Here is a 26959-nt window from a genome sequence, read left to right on the forward strand (position 1 = left end):
ATTTGGGGCCTGTCCTATATTACTTGTAGAAGAGAAACAAAAGCATCCGCTACAATAGGTAAATACAGAATTATTCCTGAAATATATTTAACCAACCAAGTAGTATTCAGTCCACCAGTATACTTTAATATGCGCAATTAAGTTATTTAAAGGATGCAGTAGGAACTCAAACGTAAAATGATGGCATCTTAATTGAGATGCGGCAAATAATTTCAGACATGCACAGGTATTGTCATTTGACGCATCCCGTTTATGCCAGCCTCTCGGACAGTGGGATCTTGACATTTGTGGTGTGGGGTGTCCATATCCCTCCACCCCCCCCCCCAAAAAAAAAACGAAAAAAAAAACCCCCAAAACGTACTCTTAAATGCCTAATACTTCCCCCGGAAAAAAAACAACTAAAAAAACACCTCAAAATCTTCAAAACGTGAAACGGCAGAGTTTCACAAATATTTATTACATGTATAAGTACAATCATTTGAAGAATTAATACACACAATATAACAAATCAAGCTATCACCGGTCGTCTAATCTTGCACACACTGTTTCAAATCATTTCATATTTGGTGAACATTGAGTTTTTACAATTCTTTAAAAACCTGGCAGTCACCTTTTGCCAATATCGCTTGAACGTCTGCCTTTTCTCATAAAGACCATTGTAGGTCTACCAAGTTTCATTTCGTAAAACTGCGTGTCAATTTTATAATCGCGAACAAGTAATAAAATACTGGGATATTCCAACCTCCCATGTCACCAATTAAGGAACCAAGATTTTCATAGACTTCTGGGAACAGGTGCACGGATGTATTTCCGTATAGCTTGTTTGGAGTACTTAGTAAGCCAACTGATGTTGTAGATGTAAATCAAAATCAGCGTGTGATATAATTGATATATTTGATGGGTAATAGATCCACGCGCACACACCTGTACCGCTCCTCAGAAGTATGGCAATGTATGTACATATACATACGGTCATGAGTTCAATTACGTTTCTATCCATGACTAATAATTTTGAATAATCAAATATTGCAAAGAACTATTTAAAATTCTATTAGAAACATTAATATTTTGGCAACAAAGCTTTTCTAGATATGTCATTAAAATAAGCCTATGCTAAAGCTCCAAACGTCCAAACACTTGGTATTACTGTTCGCTTTCACGTAACCTGGCGAGAGCCTCGTTGTAAGCGATAATGTACTCGGCGTACGTCACCCCCTGTGGTCCCTGAGGACCTGGAAGTCCGGAGTCTCCTGGTAAACCTGGGAATCCTGGCACCCCCTCTACCCCTGTCGGTCCGTACTCCCCGCGGGGTCCCCTGTATCCCATGATTCCCGGGGCCCCAGTGTCCCCGGGTTTTCCGGTCTCTCCCATCCGTCCAACAATGCCCGGTTCGCCGGGCTCCCCTTGGTCGCCTTTGGGCCCGGGCTCCCCCATATCGCCCGTCATTCCCATGGTTCCGTCTGTTCCAGCAAAACCGGGAAATCCAGGAATACCTGTAGAGAACGAAATGGCTTCAGGAGACAGTGTTGGTGAGATTTACACTGAGTTTAGCAAGTTTCTATTATTATAAAGAAAACGAACTCCTTTAAATTACAATATATTCGATTTATTTAGTTAACCTACAAGTAATCTTTGAGAAAGTCAACCTCGAAATAGTTTTGCATAAAAACGTAATTGTGAATCTGGCCCCGGGGCCATAAAAGTTAGACAAGCTCACTTTTGATCTCAGTCTCACTTTTACCAATGGAACATATAGTGGAAAAGTGAGACTGAGATCAAAAGTAAGCTCGACTAATTTTATGGCCCCGGGGCCAAATGGCAATGATGTTAAATCGTGTATTTATCAAACTATCTAGGCATTGTGAGATTATTAACTTCACCAATATAAATCGTGCAATTAATTATTATCGAATTCGTGCATTGATTATATTAGTCCATCGATGCAAATCGTGTATTATTAAATTAGTAAGTTGACCATGGGCACTTGAAGTTGATATGAATTTATTTTGTATGTGAATCTTTTTTTAAACATGCACATTTTATACATGTACATTGACTTCCAATGTCCGGGAGTTTAAAAATGTAAATTTTGTATATATCAAACTAATTATTATTTTACCGATCGGTGTAAACCATGCTCTTATAAGATATCAAATACACCGATGTTAATTGTGCATTTATCAGAGTAAAGTTTGCTCAATGCCGTGAATATTGCGTGCAGTAATCGAACTAGTACACACTATGATGTAAACCGTGCATTAATCGCACTAGTACACTCTTATGACGTAAACCGTGCAGTAATCGAACATACACTCTTTGACGTAAACCGTGCAGTAATCGAACTAGTACACTCTATGATGTAAACCATGCATTAATCGAACTAGTACACTCTATGATGTAAACCGTGCATTAATCGCACTAGTACACTCTTATAACGTAAACCGTGCAGTAATCGAACATACACTCTTTGACGTACACCGTGCAGTAATCGAACCAGAACACTTTATGACGTAAACCGTGCAGTAATCGAACTAGTACACTCTATGACGTAAACCATGCATTAATCGTACTAGTACACTCTATGACGTAAACCGTGCAGTAATCGAACGTACACTCTATGACGTAAACCGTGCAGTAATCGAACTAGTACACTCTATGACGTAAACCGTGCATTAAACTAACTAGTACACTCTATGAAGTAAACCATGCATTAATCGAACAAGTACACTCTATGATGTAAACCGTGCATTTATCGCACTAGTACACTCTTATGACGTATACCGTTCAGTAATCGAACTAGTAAGTTTACCGACATAAATCGTGTAGTAATCGAACTAGTACACCCTATGACATAAACCATATGATGTACTTGTTGTCTAGAGCTACATCCAGTAATGTAAACCGTGCATTAATCAAATTAGTACACTCTATGACGTAAACCGTGCATTAATCGCACTAGTACACTTTATGACATAAACCGTGCAGTAATTGAACTAGTAAGTTTACCGACATGAATCGTGCAGTAATCGAACTAGTATGCTGTATGATGTAAACCGTGCAGTAATCGAACTAGTACACTTTATGATGTAAACCGTGCAGCAATCGAACAAGTACACTCTATGACGTAAACCGTGCATTTATCGAACTAGTACACTCTATGACGTAAACCGTGGAGTAATCGAACTAGTACACTTTATGACGTAAACTGTGCATTAATCGAACCAGTACACTTTATGACGTAAACCGTGCATTTATCGAACTAGTATACTCTATATGAGGTACACCGTGCAGTAATCGAACTAGTACACTCTACATGACGTACACCGTGCAGTAATCGAACTAGTACACTTTATGACGTAAACTGTGCAGTAATCGAACTAGTACACTCTATGACGTACACCGTGCAGTAATCGAACTAGTACACTGTATGACGTAAACCGTGCAGTAATCGAACTAGTACACTCTATGACGTAAACCATGCATTAATTGCACTAGTACACTCTATGACGTAAACCGTGCAGTAATCGAACCAGTACACTTTATGACGTAAACTGTGCATTAATCGAACCAGTACACTTTATGACGTAAACCGTGCATTTATCGAACTAGTACACTCTATGACGTACACCGTGCAGTAATCGAACTAGTACACTTTATGACGTAAACCGTGCAGTAATCGAACTGGTACACTCTATGACGTAAACCGTGCATTTATCGAACCAGTACACTCTATGACGTAAACTGTGCAATAATTGAACTACATGTAGTATGCTCTATGACATAAACCGTGCATTTATCGAACTGGTAAGTTTACCGACATGAATCGTGCAGTTGTCAAATCAGTACAATTTGTAAATCCTTCATTCATCAATTTAGTTAGGTTACTGATGTAAATCGTTACATTATTAGATAGGCTATCTCACGATAATCATGCATTCATCACTGATGTACATTTGTCACTTAACTCACCTGGTGGTCCAGGGGGTCCTTGATCTCCCTTTTCTCCTTTTGGACCCGTTTGTCCACGCATTCCATGTGATCCCATTGCGCCTTGCTTGCCCTTGGAGCCAGTTTCGCCCTTCGGTCCCATAGGACCCCTCACCCCTACGTAGCCGAGATGTCCTGGGAACCCGGGATCCCCTCGGACCCCCTTTACCCCGTCTTCACCAGCAGGTCCCCGTAGTCCGGGCATTCCAGGCTCCCCTCGTGGGCCTCTCTCACCTGATAAAATGAACCACTTCTGTTTATCAAGTGCCCATGCTTTGATAATTTTTTTTAAATTAACAGTCATGTTTATTTACAAAAACCGCGATTTGTTTACATGTAGCATTTTCAATCTTATGAAATACTTACTTAGTATTTACATGTGATATTTATCTGTTAATATATATCTTAATAGACGTTACTTACTCTGACCAAATTGAAATTTTTATCGTAAGACTGGTTTTTAAAAATAGTCCGATCCATAAAAGTTGCCTTGTATTTAATTATAAACTAAAAATGTATCATTTACTGGTGTTAAAATGTAGGATAATCCATGCATTTGTAGTCTTTGGATTTGAAATTTAAATGTAGAACTTTCCTTGCAATTCAACTTGATTAGATATTAATGTCTCAAAAGATAGACAAGTAAAATGGTATTGCGCTAAAATATTAACTTTTTATATAAATATTTTTTACGACAAACCGATTACCAATTTTGTTACCGGTTACCATCGTTCCGACCGAATAACCGGTTTACCGGATAAAAAATGGCGATCGCAATCCACATGAATTCTGCTGAAAATGATGATTCCACATCTCAAGAGATCGTAGACGGTTATTAAATGTATACTATGAGTTCTAGATCTACGATGAGGTCTTTATAAGATTTTACCTGGCTGACCGGGGGAACCTCTAGGGGCAAACTCAACAAAGACGTGCCTCTTCTTTCTATCGTGACCAGCTAAATAATAGAAAAAAACAGAGTATAAAGCAGGTGTTATAACGTCTAAGAAGACTTAAGCACTGGGTCCCTTCACGGGTACTCACGCGCTATGCGGTGTAAGTCTTCCTCATTGACCCTCATCAGACGGATTTTCTCTTGGAGGGATACGATTTCAGATTTGACCAAATCCATTTCGTCCGAAATTTTCCGGATTTCATCATGAATATCGGCCAACACAGATGCGGCCCCGAAAACCAGAAATGGGATGTACATGTGCATAGTGCTGAGGACGAAATGAAAAGAGGCTGTGCAGGCTGGGCAGGAGAATAAATGAATGAGAACGCGCTTACCAAACTCTAAGTCAACACCTGCCCCTAGCTTTGATTGCGTTGACTGTAAACTGAATCCCTATCTGTTTCTAGTTTTTTGGTCAATTGCCTTCATTAGCAGTAATTTTCAAACATTCGATAAAAGTACAAATATCTTGAGATCCTTTGTACCGAGTAGCAGATTTGGTGTCAAATTCGAAGAATTATAAACAAGGTGCTTTTGATCCACGGGGACCTAGCTAACGTTAAATATATTTTGTAATTATATGCATAATAAATGATTCCCCTATAATTAACAAGGTAAGAAGTGTTTTGTATTACTAGGCATAGGATGTCTTTTTTGCTAAAGTGAATATATAACGTCAGATGCTATGTACTTGTCGGTCGGAGCTTATATGACCGTATAGTAAAAATACAATAAATCCTTAATAATCTCATTCTCTACTCTAATAAATATTTCAGAAAAACTAAATGCATGTTTATGAAGTCCATGAAGCCCTCTTCCTTGGAAGACGGTATAAAGAGTTGAAACAAGCTTATCTTTTTAGAAAAGATCAGTGAGCTAGCACATAAACCACAAAATAGATTTCTAAACCATTAGTTTAATTTTCTTAATCGATTGCCTATAATTAGGAGGACACAGGAATGGTGGTGGGGGTGGGGGTCTCAATTAAGAACTGCAAATCCAGAGTGGGCTTCACATTGACAAAGGCATAACTACTTCACTTTGCTGAAATCATTCTATCTCTACTGAACTTTCAATTTCGAGGTGAAAATTTTAAAGATCAGTAGAATTATTGGTACTGTTTCAAAGGCGGATCCAGCAATTTGGAAAAGGGGGGTTCCATTTGATGAAAACCCATATGTGCAAAATTCATCATTTGTCAAAAAACAAGGACTTTTTGAACGTTTTCCGTTCGTATACATCTGTATTTAATAAACATTTATCTCATCACTATCTATTTTACATCTATTTCAACAGCAGAGTGCACTGCATTATTGAGCGTTTTGCGTTTAGGTAAGGAAGATTTGCATAATATCTAGCCACAAGAAACCCAAGTCTCCAGCAATGAGAAAGTGCTTCTATGCTTCACAGAAAAGAAACACTAAGAAGCAAAAAATAACTCAGACTAATTACGACAAACTATAATAAAAATGGATATTTTGGTAATTTTTTTATGTCTTTGGTGGTTTTAAATTCTGAACTATTAATCAATTTTGATTTCTATCGATTGTATTTTTTGTATGAAACGAAGTAAAACTCATCTATTTTAATTACTTAAGTTAATTTACTAAACAATACATTTGAAAGCGGCTTTTTAAAGTAAAACGAATGCATGTACTCGTACTTGAACGTCGTTTTACTCGATGGCTTGTCAGTTCAAAACTGTATGAACTACATGTAACAGTATAATCATTTATAGAGTAGAAAATGCATTGTAGATGTTGTGTTATTAGCGATACTGCTTAATTTTATGTATTTTTTCTTTAATTTTCCACATGTTTACTCAATGTAGTAAACACCATATGCTGAAGGGGAGTACAATGTACTTTATTTCGATAAAAAATCGATAGGGGTTTTTTTTTATATATAAGAACAAAATTAACGAAATTCTTTAAATAAGCAATTTTAAAAGCATTTATTTGAGATAACTCTAGTCTTTCCATTATAAATGAGGAAAATTGCCTTTAAATAGGCATTAAACGTTTTCAAAAAAATTCATATGTCCTAGAGAAAGGGGGGTTCCGACCCCCGGAACCCCCCCTTATGGATCCGCCAATGTGTTTGGAAGCAATCGTTTCCTCTCGGACCTTTCCGGTAAGGTCGGAAATCATATCCGAGGTTGTTTTTCGAGCTTGAAGGCGGTGAAGATAGAGTTAGCTATTTATTGTAATTTAAGAAAGAACTTGGCGTAATAAGACCTAAACTACTGTTACTTTTTGACATTTACAATAAAACACAAAACTTCAGTTTCTCTACAGTAGCACAGTGTAATTCCCAGAATCCCCTACCATGAAGTCCAGCATGCATATCACCGGCAGTAAACAAGACTAACGTAGTTGCTAGCACCCGAGAGCGCAAGCAATGATTTACAGTCTCCGGGTTGTGCACTTCCTCTTCTTTATGATTGGTTGAAAATACAGGATATTTATATCTACATTTATTTTATTGGTTGAAATACGGTTCGGCGCAAGGGATACTCTCTGATGATCTTTTTTTTACGTACGACTTAACAATTTTCGTAGATTTCAAATCTTCAAAAAAAATACTTAAAATTCCTACTGAAAAATTAAAGGCTTTCATTTTTCAGTAAAACTAGTTAAACGCAATATATTCTTTAACGAGGCTGGGGGTGGCTGCCATATTACAGCGTTTTTATCTCTACACAAAAAAAGATTTTCACTTTAAGGTTCTATAACTCTTACATTGTACTGAAATTGTCTTTTGAAAAAATTGATATGATGGTATAGAAGCATTATTTAAATAGTCAATCAATGGTAACCAAGGGATGCAAGATGCCAAAAAATCATTTTAGCTGTTTTTCAGCACCTTTTTAACTTTTCAAAGGGAGGTAACTTGTAAAACTCCAAATATTTTGTTCAGATATTTCCTTTCTTTCTTTTTTATTTTAATTTCACCATCGAAAATATTTTTTAATGCTCAATCTTTATTACACATGTATTGATTATTTTATGTTAAAATTTGGAAATAATCTTTTGGCTACTTTTTTTTTCTTTGCAGATTTGCATTTGTGTGAAAAATACATTTTTGGTAAAATTGTGATATTTTTCTTTATAACAAATAATGTTAAGTTTTTGTTATTGTGTTAATTTTTTGTGATGTTATTGGTATGTTTTTTGCCCTTATTAATATTTCATACATTTTTCATAATTTTTTTTTACATAATGTGCAATTTTTTCAGATGCAATAAAAGATAAAATTTATGAAGATTGTGATGTGGTCTTTCGCATCAAAATGTAAATTAAGATTATATGAAACATTTCTGCAAATTTGGTGAATTTTGGAGAATTTTTTTTTTGACCCCCCAGCCTCCTTAATATCTATTGAAAGAATATATTATTTCCTTCTTGTTTTGTTTATGCAAATGCAAAAAGTTTGATATAGTATGTATACAAGTTTGCATATTTGATACGGTAAAACTATTATCAGTAAAACAAATGCTGAATGTAGTGGTATTAACTTTGATTTTATTAAAATTTGTACACGTTTCTCAGTTTTATGCACGCACGCTTAAAAGGCAGACAAGACATTTATATATAAAAAAATAAAAGTTTCTTTGACAACTTTTTGCTTTAATAAAGTGTGCTTTAAAGACGGTTAACTTTTTTTTTAAAGCTAAACTTGTTATAATGTAATAAATAATGGCTAGTGTATAAGCTAAGGAATTTTTTAAAATGATGGATACATCTGTTAAGCAGTATGAGTGTGGAGAATGAATGGTTTGATTAAAATATACTAGTATGTTCAAGTATCATTAATAAGCAAGGTAAAATACCAGCCTATATTTCATTGTTTAAATTGTTCAGACTGTAAATGTATGATAAGAAATAATGTATGCCACATATGAATGTCTTTGGAATTGTTTTTGAATTTCATTTCTTTGGACGGTGATATATATTTTTTGTGATTTTTGTCTTAGGGTGAACTTACTGATTATAAAGTACAACGTCCCCTTTTGTGACCATTAAATGTTGTCGTGGATTCTACATTCATCTTGATGGTTCTTTAAGATATTTGCACCAAAGAACGATGCACTTGTCCGTTCTGCGACAGGAATTTAAACATATTGTGTAAATGCATGTATTGAGCTATTTTTAACTTAAAGTCAATAATTATGATTGTTATAATCTTTTCCAAAAATTCATTAGAGCGGCATGGGCATTTGTTAAGGACGTTGGATCCTGCGATAAAAAGTATTAAAGTTTTTTTTAAGTATATTTTTAAATCTACACACATAGTTTAATCGAAATTCAAAACAAAATTTTGGGGCATATATGCTTCATTTGGCGCTACGGTGTATTTAATAAATGTATGACCTTTCTGCACTGAAAGTGCAGATTGCACATAAATCGTATTTCCCTCTTTATTTTATTATCGGAATGAACTATGGCATCAAATACAAATTTAAACTATCTAAAATAAATAAAATTAAAATCATCATAAAGAAAAATGTTACAATTTCCTCACCTAATTGATATTTTGACCTTTTTCCTCTAATAAAACGCTGTTTTATCCATTACCGACTCAACATGAAATAAAATTAATTAAAAGTCTCAACTTTTTCAAATTATGATAAACTTGTAACAAAAAATTTCAAATTTCAGAAAATAAAACCAAAAGTATGGGTCTATTAATAATATGTACAATTTGAGATATGGCATGAAATAAGCTAAATTTAGCCCAAAACTGGGATTCATTTTTCCTTGACATTTATGAAATTTAATTTGCCACTCAAATTCTAATTGATCATTTAGAATAAAGTAATGAAGAATTCTAATCATTAAAGATACAGAAATAAAATTTTCAGCTCAAATCGTGACCATGTCCTTATAATTCTCATCTTCCTGAGCATCTGTCATGGGATTTCTCAAATCTATTTTCTCGCACTTGCATGTATGCTTATACAACTTCCCGTTTGATAACAACCAAACATATTCTTTCTATTGAGTGTTTAGACAAGGAAAGGAAAGTTATTCCATAATTTCCTCTATACAGAAACACTCTGTCATCTGAATCACTCAGACTGAGAGGCATGGTTAACACAGCAGTAGCAATCAATGTCATAGCTCTGTTGAAACTGACGTGACTTATACGCCCTTAAGTAATTATGATGATGTCAGATTCATCCATTTCACTCCATTTAAGACGACTTGGCTGTTTCTTTTATATAACTTACTGATATACATTAACAAAAATTTAGTTTAGTTAACTTAATTACTCATTACGATCGACTCATTAATTCAACAAATGAAAGATGTATAGGCGTCGGGCTAGTGTGGCTTAGACCGCCCCCCCCCCCCCCCCAACTTTTTTTTTTACAAAGGTATACATAACCATGACCGACGCCACCAAGATGTAAGTATAGAATATATACCAATTTCAAATTTTCTATGAAATAGTGGAGAATTATTAAAGGTATATGTTGCGTATTTTGGTATATGTGGCGCATTTTTAGTGAATAACATTTATTTAGTAAATTCCGGTTGCAGAAACGTTAGTTGAATTTAACTAGCCGTTAACTTGACGATAACTAGCCGTTAACTTGACGTTAACTTGACGTTAATGTGACGTTAAAATTAACGGCGAGATTTCACTCAGGTAAATATTTAATTAAACATTAAAATTTAACTGACAGTTGGCTAACTAGCCGTTAAATATTTAACGGCAAGTTACGGCACAAACTAGCCGTTAATTTAATTAACGTTCGTGCAACCGATTATTTGCTTTTATAACATTATCTTAAACAAGAGGCCCATTGCCCACCTGAGAAACAATAGACATAATAAAATCAGTTGTACTATAGCATTGAATCATGATTTTTTGAAGTATACACTCTCATAACTGCAGCGGTGTGTGCATACAAATTGAGTAACGCGCGTTAGCGCGTTATGAAAATTTGTATGCACACACCGCTGCAGCTATGAGAGTGTATACTTCAAAAAATCATGATTTAACGCTTATATTTACATTTTTTAACTTCTTGCCTTGTCTGCAAATGTAATTCATATCTTAAAATTCCTATCTTATTCTAAGGGTAAGTTAATATTAATGGAAGAGCCACAGTAACAGCCACAAGCGTGAACTTTGATTTTCGCTTGTGACGTTGCAGTTTACAGCGTTCAACGTTTGTGACGTCATAATAAAACTCGTCAATTTGACCTTTGACTACTTGTTGCATTTAGAGGCATTTGAAGATCACAGAATTTAATGGAAAAACACAGCAGAATGTAAATATAGAGTCATAATATACAAAAAAAATATGGACAATGTAGTCTTACATTTTTTAAAAAATCAGTTTTTTCCCTGGATATTCGGTTTATCATTGATCCCTTTTTTGTCACAGTATAGTCATTTCACATAATGAGCATTAAAGTTCTCGAGAAGATCTAAATCAATGTTTAAACCACCAAACACATTTACTAGTAACAGATTATATTTAATGATTACTCTTGAACACCAATCGATCGCATATAGTTTTGATGTAGGAAGATGAAAACTTATTAGGAGTGAAGCAACTTTATTGTCTACTCCCTACTAACTAATCCTAAAATCATTTGATCGTTTCCACTTCAGCACAATTGAGTCGGTAAATGCGTCGACTGTAATATGTAAATAGCGACTTCAAGTCCGCTGGAAACTTTTAATGTTTTCATCTTTTAATATCTGCAGTTTATAGCAAAGTATACTAAATTTTGACTGTTAAAATCGATCACTGAAAATCATTCAATATAATATTTCTACCATATGCACTGGAAATACCTTGTTCATAAGATCTTACCCTATTGTGATTAACACAAGTTGCCTTACATTCATAAACCATTTGATTAGCGATAGTGAGCAAGAGAAAAATTCACAACTACTTTTTAATGTTTTTTATTGGACATTTTCACATTTTTTCCTCATCACAGACACATCTCACGTACTGCCCAGACCGGGATAGCCCAAGCATATCTAATAACACTAATACAGTATACGCCAAAAATAACAAGCATGGATGGAATTTATAAAGAGCTTTTTTGGAATTTAAACATAGATATTATTTACGTTCCCTTGTAGTTTGCCCGTTGGGGGGCAGCTCTTGCGTAATAAGACTGGTCCTTCGCGGCCGCGGGGGCGAACTGGGCCTGTCCGGGCTGACCTTGGCGGCCTGGGGCTCCCTGGACACCACGGTCTCCCTTCTCTCCTGGGTTTCCGGGGGCACCCTGAGCACCGGGGTATCCCTGAAGACCACGTGGTCCAATGGGTCCTGCAGGCCCCTCGGGTCCGGGCTCGCCAGATGGTCCCTGAGGTCCGGGCTCGCCTGGCATTCCCGGGTACCCGGTATCACCTGAATGATACAGGAAAGCATATTTAAACGATGTTTTAAACTTTACATATGGTTCATTTCTTATTGGGCTGTTTGTTAATCTGGTTTACACAGGAGACAGTATTCAATACCTTTCTCTCCTTGAGGTCCCATTGGTCCTACAGGGCCCATTGGTCCAGGCTGTCCTGGTTCTCCGGTAAGACCTGGCTCTCCGGGGGCACCTGGCGCTCCAACGGCTCCCTCGTATCCCTTCAGTCCCTGAGGTCCCATTGGTCCCATGGGTCCAGGCTCACCTGGGGCACCTGTTTCACCTTGGACGCCGGTGTCACCCTGAGGTCCAGGCAAACCAGGGACTCCCTGGTCTCCGGGGATACCTGGAGGTCCGTTGTCTCCTCTGAATCCTGGGTAACCTTGTTTTCCCTGTGGTCCTGGCTCTCCTGGGGCGCCTGGTTCTCCCTTGGGGCCTGTCACAAAAAAGAGGCGGTGTTATATACTCATTCAATAAGTCCTTAAGTGTATTATTTTACCCAAAGTAGAGTCAGTTTTACATTGTACATGTTTTGAATATTCAGAAACGCCCAAACTCTTGGCAAACTAATTGAAGCCACTACCTGAGGCTCCCATGGGTCCGGCAGGTCCTCTCAGGAAATAAGACCCAGCTCGCTTCCCTCTGCTGTGTGGGGTTGCTGGAAAAATAAAATCATGATTTAATTCCATCTGTCAATGCCCTTTGTATGTATGGCTAAATCTAGGTAACTGTTTTAAGGATGTTCTTTGAAATTCGGTTCAAAAGTTCCTTGTGCAAGCGCGAAAGTTTATTTGTACGGTATGTATATTGACGGATAAACCTGGTGTAGGCCTTGTTAGCAAATCCTGTTTATAAAAAAGGAAGCATCGTTGTAGACTGAATTGTAGTTTGACTTATTTTATGTGTTATCGTCAACTTTCATAGTATTGAAAAAGTTAACATAATATCGAGAAATGGGTTCGGCCAATTCCACTGAGTAGTGAGTTACGTAAAGAATATTGGCAGCTCTATTGATGTAATTTACAGAAATAATGTTATAAAATTGGTAAAACTAGGAACCAAGACAATAGCATTAGTTACTGAATTGAAACACTTGTTACGTATGGAAAAGTAGCAGTCTAAGAGCTGTTTAAGGATGACATATTATACAGTTGTTGACTGGGGCGAGGTCAACAGTTGATCTCTCGGACCGGCTCGCAAACTGTTGCCCAAGGTCTCGGCCTCTACAATCGCTAACTAGTGTAACAGTTATCTTAGGGAGGATTGTAACAGTACTCGGCCTCTACAATCTCTAACTAGTGTAACAATTATCTTAGGGAGGATTGCAACAGTACTCACTTTCCTCGCTCTCTACAATCTCTAACTAGTGTAACAGTTATCTTAGGGAGGATTGTAACAGTACTCGGCCTCTACAATCTCTAACTAGTGTAACAGTTATCTTAGAGAGGATTGTAACAGTACTCACTTTCCTCGGTCTCTACAATCTCTAACTAGTGTAACTGTTATCTTAGAGAGGATTGTAACAGTACTCACTTTCCTCGGTCTCTATGATCTCTAACTAGTGTAACAGTTATCTTAGAGAGGATTGTAACAGTACTCACTTTCCTCGGTCTCTACAATCTCTAACTAGTGTAACAGTTATCTTAGAGAGGATTGCAACAGTACTCACTTTCCTCGGTCTCTATGATCTCTTCCTGGAGCTTGCTCAGTGTGTCTTTCATCATCTCCAGCTCTGTCCTCAGCCTGCCTAACTCCGTCGTACAGTCGTTGTTGGGGGCCCCGTACACGGCAGCTACCCCGAGGACGCACAGTAGTATACAAGCCCGCATGGTGATCACAGTGTAAAGCCGAGTCTGAGACTGACAGAGCCGGGGTCCCGGGGCCTTATAAACCCCCGCCGCCAGCAACAGGAAAACACTGATGTCGGCAAAAACTAAATGAGGCTTTACGAAAGTTTAATTTCTGGTTTCGTTGTCTTTGATTAATGAGAGGTACACAGGAGGGTAATTTGGGGGAATTACAATTGAAAGATAAGCTCATTTGTGGTAATGCATGCTTTTAAAAAACTGTATGTGTAGGCGAAGATATATTGAATGTTACAAAAGATACATATATGCCAGGTAAAGATATATGTATATTGGATGTTATCATAGAGATGTATACTTATATAATATTGGAACAGTACTGCTCAAGGGTTGGTCTATCAAAAACAAAAAACAAAACAAAAACAAAAAACACACAACAAAACCAAACACTGGCACCATTCTTTTGATTGCTAGAATATTAGAATATTTTTTAACAAAAAATAATTTATATCATAACCATGCTTTATTAAACTACAGTAAAATTTACATGTAAATGTCAGCAGATATTAAGTATAGTTAAAGACAGACAAAACATCTCTGTAATAAGGATAACGTGCTTTTCATGGGCGATGTAAGGACATTTTATAAATCAAAAAACAATATTTTTGGTGATAATTAAAAAAGATATTAATCCTCAGAACATTTTTCATTTGGGATATTGCCGCGTCGTTAAATAATATCTAGTTTGACGGGTTTTTTTTCAGGTGTGCAGCGACTTCTATTTACTCACGTTCTATATGTACGTTATCGTCAAAATTATCAATATATTATGCATTGAAATTTTCAGATCTATATTAATATACATATAGATATTTCAAAATGCAAAAAACTCTCACTTTACGGCAAGTTTTCTTAATCCTATCGAGTTGGTGGTTTTATTTTTGTATCAGCCCCTCGTAATGATAATTAAAGTGTATTTGGTGAGGAAAAGAGATATAAACTTTTGTTCGTCTCGATGTGCGAACTTTCATTAAATGTTTAGTGGATTAATCCCAAGTTACATTTTTCTAACAGATACAACATGACCACTTTGTATAAATAGTGTTTAAATCTTCCTTGTCAACATATATTGACGAAATATGCTTACAGTTTCATAATGTTTTGCAAATTCAGAAACTTCTGTTGAGTATCTCAATGAAAAAAAACTTATGCGATGTGTTTCGGTTATGTACTCTTAATGAGATTTAATTGAGATTTACACGACTAAAAGCGATAACAAATCGTTACAGAAAAAGATAAAAGAAAACCCAGGGATATACAATTACCTTATCAATAAAAGAAAGAGATGGAATCCTCTAATTTCAGAGTCTGTTGCCAGAGCCAGGTCAGCTGTGATTCCTGCGAATTCGCGCTCACGTGCAAGCTACACCCCCCCCCCCCCCCCCCCCCGGTACGGACAAAAGAGATACGTGATACGTGTCAGTCGATGGAAACGCTCTAGAAAACCTCGAATAAATACAGAAATAGGCTTTTTGTACACCAATTAGAATATTCAACATTTTAATGTCTGTGGAAATTTATTCTGATAAAAGAGAAGCTATGTTGTTTAACGCTGTATATTGATATTGAAGACCTTGCAATAAGATAATCATTTTATTTCAATCAATTAATAAAACACTTAAAAAGCTGTAAATTTCATCTGTAGCTGCCGTAACAGTCATCAATCTCATTGGTGTCGGAAACAAAAAAAGGTCTTTGGTAGGTTTAAATTTGTAAAAAGGGGGGCGGTGGGCTAAGCCTCCCTCCCCCCCCCCCCCCCCCAGCGTTTCGACGCCTATGAATCATACACATTCTACTATGCACATACACAAATAATATTAATTGCACACAATTAAGTTTCTAATTGTTCATTAAACTTTTCAATTTCACACAGTACATTTTTTTAAGTCTTCTGATATTTGTTATATATCGACCACAGTGTTGATTAATACTTTCATCATGAGAACATTGAATTGCTCTATTCGTACTATAAAAACGCAGGTTCGGTTTAATAACACTACTTAAAACACTGAAATCAGACACTTGTGCTTTTTTCAAAAATACGAAAGTACATATTTAACTTCCTTAATCTTGTAGCGGTGTTTCCCTCCGACTGAATCACCTATAGCTCGCACTGTGCATCAATTTGGTGCAGTTCATTTTTAAAGTTTGTGTTTTAAATGTCAGAATGATTACTGTGAAAAGAGCGAATGTGGAATACATTTCTTTGAATTATTGAAGACGAATGTCTTAAAAGAATACGACCATGAGTGGAAACCTCCACTTTTGCATGAATATAATATACAAACCCACTATCAAATCTACAATAAATAATGGTTGGATCAAATCTTAAATAAATGTACAGAGAATACCAATCTCTATTTTAAATTTACATGTAAGGCAGCCAGCATTGAATGTCAAAGATGAAAAAATTCTGTTCCTGATAAATCATATAGCATTCACACTGTTCCATCATGGGACTTGGACACTATCTGTTTGTCAAAACTTTCTTCTCTGATTTTTGTATCTACAATGTTTATCGAGGTATTTCTAATGCTTATCGAGGTATTTCTAATGCTTATCGAGGTATTTCTAATGCTTATCGAGGTATTTCTAATGCTTATCGAGGTATTTCTAATGCTTATCGAGGTATCTACAATGCTTATCGAGGTATCTACAATGCTTATCGAGGTATCTACAATCGCTAGCCAAAACATAAACACAAGTTGACGAGTCATCAGAAATATAGAGCAGAAAACTTGGTGTTATCAAAACAAGACTCGCGTCCTGTATTATTGTTTACATCTAGGCTGCCGAAAAGGAATTATATTTTTTGAAAAAAAAGAGATAACAACACTTGAAACTGTTTTATCATGCTTATGTTACACTTGCAGACAGAAAAAAAAAATCAACAAAGGGAAACAAAGCTTTTGTCAGCATATTCAACATAATTTTGTACAAACCATTTGTTTACAAAACAAAGAAATGTGAACTATTAACCTTGGTTATTACTTGACAACTGACGGTAAACTAGTTGGAATTAAAAATGTCTTGGTTAAGGAATAAACATTTTAAAAATAATAACAAAAAGAACAATTAAAAAAACCCCATAACAATGCTCCTTTAATTTGAACTTCACCTATTTTAAAAGGTATAACATAACTTTGGACAGTTTACACTTTATAAACCGCGAAAAAAGAGTAAATGTTTCAATTTATAGTTTACATGAACAAATTTACAAAAACCGGAAATTGATCATAATATGCAAGTCACTACAATTAAACACGAAGTAATCATATGATTTGGTGATACTTCCTAAAGTCATCTCATTTTATAATTTATGGAAATGAATTCTTCAAATTGCCGCATGCTCTCATGTTTTGTGCATGTCATTTAAGCATTGTATCCTATAAAGTATTTTAACTTCAGGACCTGCATATGAGTTCTCCGACAGACTTTAATATTGAGGAAGTTTAAAGACTCAGTCATAATGGATGACCTACAGCAAATGTGGTAAAATTTAGTTTTATTGTTCAATTTGTTTAGGAATTTGTTAACATGCATCTGAATTCTTTATTGAAAAAAATTCTAATTTTAATTTTTTCCCCCTTTTACCAGTACTTCAGAAGAGAACCCGAAAATCCACTTTTTCAAAACAGTAAGTTTTACCTCAAATAATGTTTATTTTGAAATATTTAACAGGAGAATTATATAAATCAACAAAAGCCCCTGTTATCTAGAAAATAATTAAAAGACATATGAAAACTATTAGCTTCTTCGTGTATTTTGCATGAACGAGACTTATTCTGTTCAAAGTGTACAGGTGATACCAGTTTAACGAAGAAAAATGACCCTCTCAAAATAGTCGTTTGACCAAAATATATAGTTACGTTGTAAAATAACCCATTTTGTGTTAAAAATTTAGACGATTTCGTACAAAATTAAGTCGTTAGAGTCATTTTTTGCTACTTGTATTGTAGAAAAATACAGTCTAAATCAAAGTACTGAGAGTACTGAAAGACGGGGTCTTGAAAGTTTGAATTTGTAATTGGATTTCCTCGAATATGCTTCCAAAATTTATGAGTTTGAATTAGTTGTTACAATCTATGTTAATTCGGCTTTTTTGCAATTGTCTGATACTTTGTTTAAATTTTACTCAATCCCAGCCTTCATAATTGTAGAAAATTGACACAACGGTATATTATGTAAAATAAGACCCCAAGGAAAATCTTTAAAAATTACTACTAACCGGGAAAATCAAACAACTATATCAAAGTAGATAATTTTAATCATTAGATTTATTCAATTTTGTGATCCAAAGGAAAATCCACAAGTCGGACGGTATCTGTAATAAAAGTTTTATGAAAACCCCGAAAACTCTAAAACTGCTGAATTAACAAACAAAGTGAACATTTGTATACCGATAACAAACACAGGCACCTGACGTTAGAAATATTTTTTTACAATAAGATTCCAAGAACTTTGACAATAAAAAGATTTGTTACGGTCGCCATTTTGATTTTTAAGACCGGCTTATCTGACACGATTTTCTTCATTTGCGATTCATGCACAATTAATAGGTAAAAATAAATCCGTTCGCCACTTACTATTTTTTTGTGTAAACTCGTGCATCACCTACACGAATTACGACACAACCGTTCCTTTCATTAAAAATCATACTCCGAAAATCAGAGACATAAATAACAGAGATTGTCAACCCCGCCATTAGCGTGTAAATGTTACGGGACCAACCTTACTTTAAGAACTACAAGTGCAACAGCAATCTTGTATAAGTCATTAAATTTGAACCTAATAGTGAACATGAACCTGTAAATATTTAAATCATGTTTTATTTATTAAATATTTACAAAAACTCTTTATTTAGTTTTTAAATTACTTTTTTAAAACTTATTGACTTTTCACAAAGTAATGGTAATGCATTACTTTACTCATGTAATGGTAATGTAATGCATTACTTCAAGAAAATTAAGTAATGGTAATGGTAATTTAATGCCCTGATTCATGAAGTAATGGTAATGTAATGCATTATTTTACAATGTAATTCACCCCAAGCCTGATTCCAACTAAGCCGGAAAACATGAACATTAACATTTAACTTGGTTCTTCAATCGATAATATTGTATATATTATATGATATATATGTCTTCGAAAATGTATAATCTATTATAGATTATGCTTACAATGCATTGTTTAAAATTTAAATTAAGTTTAATCAATTAAAGTGCCAACGAACGAGAAGGCAAATTCAGACTTGTTTTTATTTTCTTTGTACAAAATTCCTATAGAGACGAACAGCAGTCATACCGCAGGTAGACTGGAAGCCAATGAAACACCTATTTAATTTGTAAAACATCTGTGTATAACCCGTCCCGATTTTAACTTCCAAAAATGGCACATTGCGTTTGGGAACTTTAATTTCAATTCCACCATCAACCTCTTCTACTGATTATTGAGCTCGTACACCAATTGAATCTTCAACGGCGCTGTGCATTCAGTTTCTTAACTCATTCCAAATTTGAATCCGAGCAAGAATATTTTGATCAATAAAACTATTTGTTTATTTTCTAAATAGAACTTTGTTTATACACAGAGGACTTAAACAGATTTAATGCGTGTTTTTATGATACATATTTACTGAAATGCATGAACATTTTCTGCACTATTTTCTTACGCCTAGACTCAATTCATGTGTTCTACGCGTGCCTTCCGGTTTGAGAATTCGGCTGACAGTAAACTAATAGACAGGGTCACGTGACCCCGTCTAAAAATAACACAAGCCCTGGTCAGAGTGCAATGATTCACATCAGGTGTGGATACAGGGGCCAAGGGTTCAAATACTTATGACTGATTCTTAATTAATGGGAAATATACATTTCTTCCGTTTCATTTTAAGCAGTGTTCTTTAATAGCTTGTTTCATATTTAAATTTAAAATTTCGGATGGGGGGGGGGGACTTTTCGTCGTTGTACTCACATTTTCTTAATAAAATTTTTTGAAAAGGAGACAACCCCCTTTTTTCCCTAATTAAGATTTTATTAGTATTCTTGGGGTAAGGTGTCGATTATTGGATCAGTCTAATTTGACTAGGATAACTAAAGGAAAATGCTCCTTTTCACGCATAGCCACCCCTTTGTTATACATAAGTACTTGAATGAATATTGCAAATCTTAATTACGTAGGTAGGGTGCACTTCACAATTAAAATAAATATCCTGTTATCAGCTGTACAGACTGTGAACATTTTCTATAGATTGTAAATGTTATTGAAGATCACAGACAGAGAAATAAAATGTGGAATTACAACCAATAGAAAATATAAATCACATCACCATTTGGTGGTCATTTTTTTATGAATAGAAGTACTAGGATCAGTTACTAGCATGTAAGAATAATTTAAAACTATAAATAAAATAAAAATATTTGACAAAATGAAAGTTTCCATGATCTATATGATTTGTTAACATTAAATATCTTGGTAGACATAAATTAATTTATATCATACACATTTGTTAAATACTTAGTAATAAATACAGAGTTTTTGCATGAGTGATACAAATGACATCACAAAACTCGTATCGGCCTCCGGGGCTGATACAGGTTATTAGCCCTCTTAGGCTGAAACGGATCCCTATCATATCTATTTCGGAACTCCTCTGTCTTCTTTCGTTTCGGCATTTGTGCATGTATACAAACGATAAATAAAACATTTGTTACCGTCGACACATTTTAAAACTACAAATGCTAGCAAGTTAAATGTTTTGGAGCAGTTTATTTGAAAACCTGGGGAAATCGTTGTTCTGTAGCTACATGTTTGGTAAAACAATAAGATCTCATGTTTTTATCAAATACAAGTACAGACTACTTTCAAATGATATTTAGGATCAATTTATTCAAGTTGATGCTTTTAAATTTTTTTTTTTTACTAAATATGGAATAAATGTAATAGATACCCTTTTTCCATATCAAAGCCTGTATCAGCCCTCGACCAATATCATTCCTCGGGCTTTCGGCCCTCGAGCTGATATTGGAGTCTCGGGCTGGTACTGGCTGTGATTTGGAAAAGGGTATGTATTTTTCTCTATTTAAACTTAACAGAAAAAAAAATCTGAATAGAAATATAAATAGAAAGCCCAGTAGGAAAACTGATTACGATAGGTCTTCATCAGTACACTGTATAAAAGAGTTGAACTATCGTGATTTTTTTTATTACATTTTATTGCTTCAAATTGTAGATGTAAATCATTTGTATAGTAAATGAAAGTTTGAGTGTAAAATGATGTCCTTAATGAAGTTTCGGTTCAATATCTTTTGTATTTGGCAACCTAAGATATGTTATAAATGACGTCTTGGTAAAGTCCTAGTAGACAGCGTTCCCAAAGTCCACGAGTGCGCATGCTTGCAGACGCTATAATACCTGCTCATTATACATTGAATAGAACCAGAAATATTTGAGTACAATTTTATCAAAAACAACATATCTTAGGAACCATTCTATTTCTTTTCGTACACTGTAAATTTATTGTTTGCACATGTACGTGACGTGCAAGTAACATGTCAGCGAGTAATGTAACTTTTTCTGCAATAATTGACACATTGACAGTAAATAAAAGTTCGTAACTAATTGTTACTGTCGATCAGTTTGGTTGATAGAAGCTACATCGAAATCAATTTCGTATTAACACAATTTTTTGCGCAAAAAGGGGGGGGGGGGGGGGGTTCCAAGTAGATGTAAATATTTGAACGTGTTTTTAAATTGTTTGGTTATAATTATTGCTATCATACATGTATCTTTTGGTATTTTGTTACATTACGACAATCATATTTGACTCTAAATTGGAGAGAAACATTTAATCCGTTCTATTAATGCTTTTGTGATTAAAAAAGTTGACAATATTAAATAAAAATTATTACACTTAATTCTTGTTTCACGATTAGAGATTATGATTAATATATTTCCTTAATACATTTGTACTATTCTTATTTAATTAATTTCATGTATAAAAAAAATACATGTCGAATGCATTCACAATTTTTAATTAAGATAAATGAACCTCTTCAGCAATTTCACTTAAATTTCACAGAACAGTTCATTATAGGTAGACTTGAACTTGTGATCTGATTGCAGACATCCGGTCGGAGGCTGCTGTGGTCGCTGCTGGTCCTTTCCTTGGTGGTGGTTGTAGTGGTAGCCATATCTCTCCCACTCACACTACAACCGGTCAACCAACCGGAACAAAATTCGCTAAGTGAGTTCTGCTTTAAAAAACATTGTTTAAACACCTCTTAACGTTTAACGTCACGCGAATTTTTATATAAAACATTTAAGCTAATTGCTTTGACTAACGAAAAACATCTTCCGATTTCGTTAGCAACGTTTTTTATGGATAAAGCGAAAATAAAATAATTTTAACAATTGACAGCTCATTTAATTTGCCTTCAGTTTTAATTACAACGCTGATCTTAACTAAAATATCATCTTAGGTCTGCTCCGGTGCAGGTGTTCGTTGTCCCCGTGCATTTGAGGAGAGCGAATTTCTTTTTTGTTTAAAGTGTAAATATATGTATAGACGCTTTACTCAGAACCATTCTTCACTTTCACAGCGGCCTGTCCTGCTGGATACTCGGGTCAATTCTGTGACGAACCAGTCTGCCAGCCCATGTGTCACCAAGGTGCTTGCGTGCGTCCGGGCACTTGCCATTGTGACGTAGGATGGACTGGAGACAAGTGTGACGTAGCAATCTGTGGTATGCCCTGTACTAGCCACGGTAACTGTACGGCCCCAGACACGTGCACGTGTGAGCGTGGCTGGCAGGGAATGACGTGCGAAATGCCTTTTGCACCAGGGTTTCAGCCACAGATGAGATATGTCTACAACTTGTCACTATCTTACACAATGGAGAGCGACATTTTGATGAAAACGAATGATTCCACGCCATTTAGAGGTCTTGATGTTTGGAATTTTCTTTCGGAAGTCAACATCACATTCTCAGTAACAGCTTTTCCAAGAGAATCTAATATCTCTATCGCTGTACTTAGAATTCTGAATGCAGTATGCTCCTCTGAATATAAAAATCAGACTAAAGTAGCTTTTAAGAATTTGACTTGCAACCAAGATTCGACCAATTCTCTATCAAAAATAATAGTTTTGTTTTCTCAAAATTTAAGTACTGGAAAAATCCTGAACGTCTATTACAATGCTTCTACGGAGGCGGAAGCTACCTTCATAGCGCGCATACTGCGGTTCATAGACAGCGAAATACTACCTATGGATGAGAAAAAGGAGAAAATGTCGACTGAAAATGGAAAACAGGTTATAACTTCACGCGTTTCTTCAAAATCCCGACTCGGCATGCAATGTTACGACTTCAATAGGACAGTGAAAACAGAGACCATGATTACTGATCGCGAGGAGAAGAAAGTGTGCATGGGGGAGGCTGGGTCTCCTGAAATCATCACCATGATGGAGGTGTTCCAGATCGGTCAGGATATGGACCTTGGTGAGGGGCCAGCCGATGGGGACGACACGAACCTTGCCCCCTTACCCTCCTTCAAAGGTCACGTAACCGCATTAGGTTCATTGATTTCCATGACAAGAATAACGAACTCTAAAGCCAGCAGAGAATTGGACTACATACAAATTAGTCTAGCGGCTAAAGATACTAAATACTCTGCGATTGACGAAATGGCGTTTCAACCAATACCATATCAGGAGGAGTATAAAGACAGTGATTTCTATGAAGATGTCAGTAAGATAATGAGCCAACCGTTTCCAAACCGTCGACTGTCTCTTGGTATCGACCTGATTAAAAAAACCAAGTCTGCGTTTTCTGTTATCAAAAAGATAATTTTCACTAAGAATTATTTAGACAGTGATTCCCGATCAGTCCTTATTGCAATGCTTGGGGCATCAGACACAAACCAGGGACAAAAAGTTTTGCTGGAGATGATAGAGGCTAAAGAAACAATAAAAGGCGATCATTATCTCGCTCTAGGCGCCATAACACAACTTTCAAACGTTTCTGAAGATTTTGTTTACGCGATATCAAAAAGAAGGAAGAGCACCTTTGATGAAGACGTACAGATTCGATCCATTCTTGTTTTGGGAGTTTTGGGAAGTAAAGGTTTGCAGCACAAGATCATTCCTATTCTGAGTGGAGCTCTATTCAAGAATGATGTCCGTCATGATGAAAAATGCGCTCTAATATCCGCTTTAGGAAATACGCACTCGGAGAGCGCTTCAAGACCTTTAGAGGAACAATTAAAGGGTAATGAAACATACTATAGAATTCTAAGCATTCGAGCGTTTAAAAATATTCCGGGCCAGAAGAGCTATGAGCTTATTTTAGGAAGACTTTTGAACACAAGAAGTAAGATTGAGGCTCTTCAGTGTTTGAAAACTCTCACGTACAAAGGCAAATGGATGACTCCAGCTGATTCAAACAGAATAGTAAATATCGCACGTGAATCAAAAGACAACGATATACTCAATGCAGTAAAAAACATGTTCTTTGATCTGCAAAAATATTGCATTAAAGAATATCATTCAGATATAATTGCAAAGACATTAGAAATAGACAAAATCAAGAGAGAACTTAATATCAAAGAAAATGTTCACGAGGTCAAACGAGAGTCGCAAAATTTTGGGGTTTACGTGCAAATTAAAACTGAATCTCAAGTTCGCGGATCTGAATTTGATTTCAACGCCAATACAAATCTAGATGTAAAGGTGTTTGGAAAGCGGACAAATCTTGTAACTGCAGGATCTGCTAGCTCGCTGGTTGATACAAACCTTTTTATGTCATCTGCGTTCATGACTCTTAAGTTGTTTGGCCGAGAATATGATCTGTTCATGAAGTCTTGGAAATTCCGCTTAGGGTTGGGTCTTACCGCAGGAAATCCATGTCGAGCAAACAATGGTATTATCAGACATACTCTTTCTGAATATTTCAAGTTTGGAGATTTTGACTTTGTGTACGGTATTGCTGGCTTGGCATCTGTTAACCTTAAAATAGGCCTAAACGGTCCAGTGTCTTTTGGATATGGATTCAATATTATCGGAAACGATAGTGATATGTATCCTCAACAAGTCAACGTTGTAGCCCAACCGCAGGCAAATTTGACCGCGAGTTTTGACGTAAATGTAAATGCTGCTATTATAAAAGTCGGACTTCAGGGAGACCTAAAAGTAGTTACAGGGTCTGCGCAAACAAACGTAGCTTTGAACCTTCCTAGTCGGAAATTTTGTCACTTCTTACATGTAGATGCCACCATGTTGAGAGGTTCCATTTATATTTCCGGTAAAATTGGATTCTCGTTTCTCTCTAAGAGTTTTAGAAGGAAATTATTTGAATGGGGTGGAGTGAATGTGTCGTCTACAGTGGCTGAATCGTTTTGCTGTCCCTCCGCCTTTCTCACACACAGTCAAAATTTGGTAATACCCTACAGTTTTCATTCTCCAAATTCGTTAGCTGAGAAGAAAATATCCGATGCTGTATTTCTTTTCAACGCCACATATTTTTGTTACCATTCAAATAAATCTAATAACTGTCCAACAGATTTAATCGAACAGTTGTTGAAAAGGGGTGTTTATATTTTCAATTACACTCTGTCGAAAAAACTTAATGCAGAAAACCAACTTTTGTCCCAAACTGGAATCTTACCGATATTGACTACAGGTTATGGTGACTTGTATGGGTTAAATGAACTGGGCGAAGTCATCCAGATCAACGAAATTGGTCAATTTAAAGCACTGCAAATATCACCTGCAAATATCTTAGCGGATTTGGCTTATGGGAATGAAATAAGTGAGTTGGGCCTCAAACAAAGAAGCAATAAAGAACATTTGATATCACACCAACCCTGTGAGTTTGAAGCTAGGCTTACCACAAAGGTATTGGATCTACGACCATACTGTTCAAGAATGAAAGCCGTATGTGAGAACATTAAAATGGGGAAAATGTACCACGGAGATGTGATGGTTTTCACGGAAAATGAAAGAATTGTGGAAATTAACAACAAAGAAGCGTGCTCGAATTACGTTCAAACGCACGGAGTACGGTATCCCTACTACTGCGATGCTTATCCCTTCTCCTTTACGTTGCAGGGTGGCAAAGGGGCGACCGTGATGAAAGCCAATGTGATGGAAAGAGATGTCAAAATGGAGGCTGTCAAAACTTTCATAGCCAATTCCCGTGTCAAGGGAGGCGACTCGTTTGTTGTCATGGTTTGATGATTTAATTTCAAGATTATTTCATGTATCTTATAAAAGAGACAATTGATGTTTTAATTTTTGTATGTTTAAAAAAAAAATTGTATACCATTTTTTAAATGCTTTGAATAATAACTAACAATATGTATAATAAACTTATATACTGTGTTTTTTTTTTTTATTTTGGGGTGTTTTTAGAAGTTAGAATTCTTAGATGTTTTTCATGTTTAACAATAGAGGGATTTTTTAAATAATGCTCTGGTGTTGAATGTACCCTTGTGAGATTTTTCCAAAAAGATTTGATTATTATATTTTATGTAAAGATGAGAACTGTATTCAATAAAATTCAAGTCCTTTTTGTATATTTTTTATGAAAAAAAAAGTTTAATAAAAAAAATTATTCTTATTATTGATGTTCCGAGTCCTTTTTGAATGAGAATACGTTTTGCAATTGTAAGTTTGTAAATGACAAACAAACTTGTGTCATTTAGTTTGATTTTGGTGAAATAAAGATAAACTGTTCGTCTACAGAAGAGTCCCATTACTCACTAAA

The 26959-nt window shown here is 35.6% G+C and overlaps 2 protein-coding genes across 2 annotated transcripts; one reads left to right on the forward strand and one right to left on the reverse strand.

Moving 5' to 3' along the window:
- Nucleotides 1–414: 414 nt before the first annotated feature.
- LOC105335477 (collagen alpha-1(I) chain) lies at nucleotides 415–14212 on the reverse strand. The gene is made up of 8 exons (XM_011439341.4): nucleotides 14003–14212; nucleotides 12917–12991; nucleotides 12437–12769; nucleotides 12044–12326; nucleotides 5032–5327; nucleotides 4877–4945; nucleotides 3970–4221; nucleotides 415–1493 (listed from the first exon to the last, which is right to left on the reverse strand). Exons 1-8 carry the CDS (start codon nucleotides 14160–14162, stop codon nucleotides 1144–1146), a joined length of 1818 nt encoding a protein of 605 aa, XP_011437643.2. The 5' UTR covers nucleotides 14163–14212; the 3' UTR covers nucleotides 415–1143.
- Nucleotides 14213–17530: 3318 nt separating this feature from the next.
- Nucleotides 17531–26813, forward strand: LOC105335479 (uncharacterized). Its single transcript, XM_011439343.4, has 4 exons — nucleotides 17531–17690; nucleotides 17796–17835; nucleotides 22323–22443; nucleotides 22799–26813. Exons 1-4 carry the CDS (start codon nucleotides 17668–17670, stop codon nucleotides 26425–26427), a joined length of 3813 nt encoding a protein of 1270 aa, XP_011437645.3. The 5' UTR covers nucleotides 17531–17667; the 3' UTR covers nucleotides 26428–26813.
- Nucleotides 26814–26959: the final 146 nt, after the last annotated feature.

This window comes from Magallana gigas, chromosome 7, assembly GCF_963853765.1.
Source record: "Magallana gigas chromosome 7, xbMagGiga1.1, whole genome shotgun sequence".
Taxonomy (NCBI): Eukaryota; Metazoa; Mollusca; class Bivalvia; order Ostreida; family Ostreidae; genus Magallana; species Magallana gigas.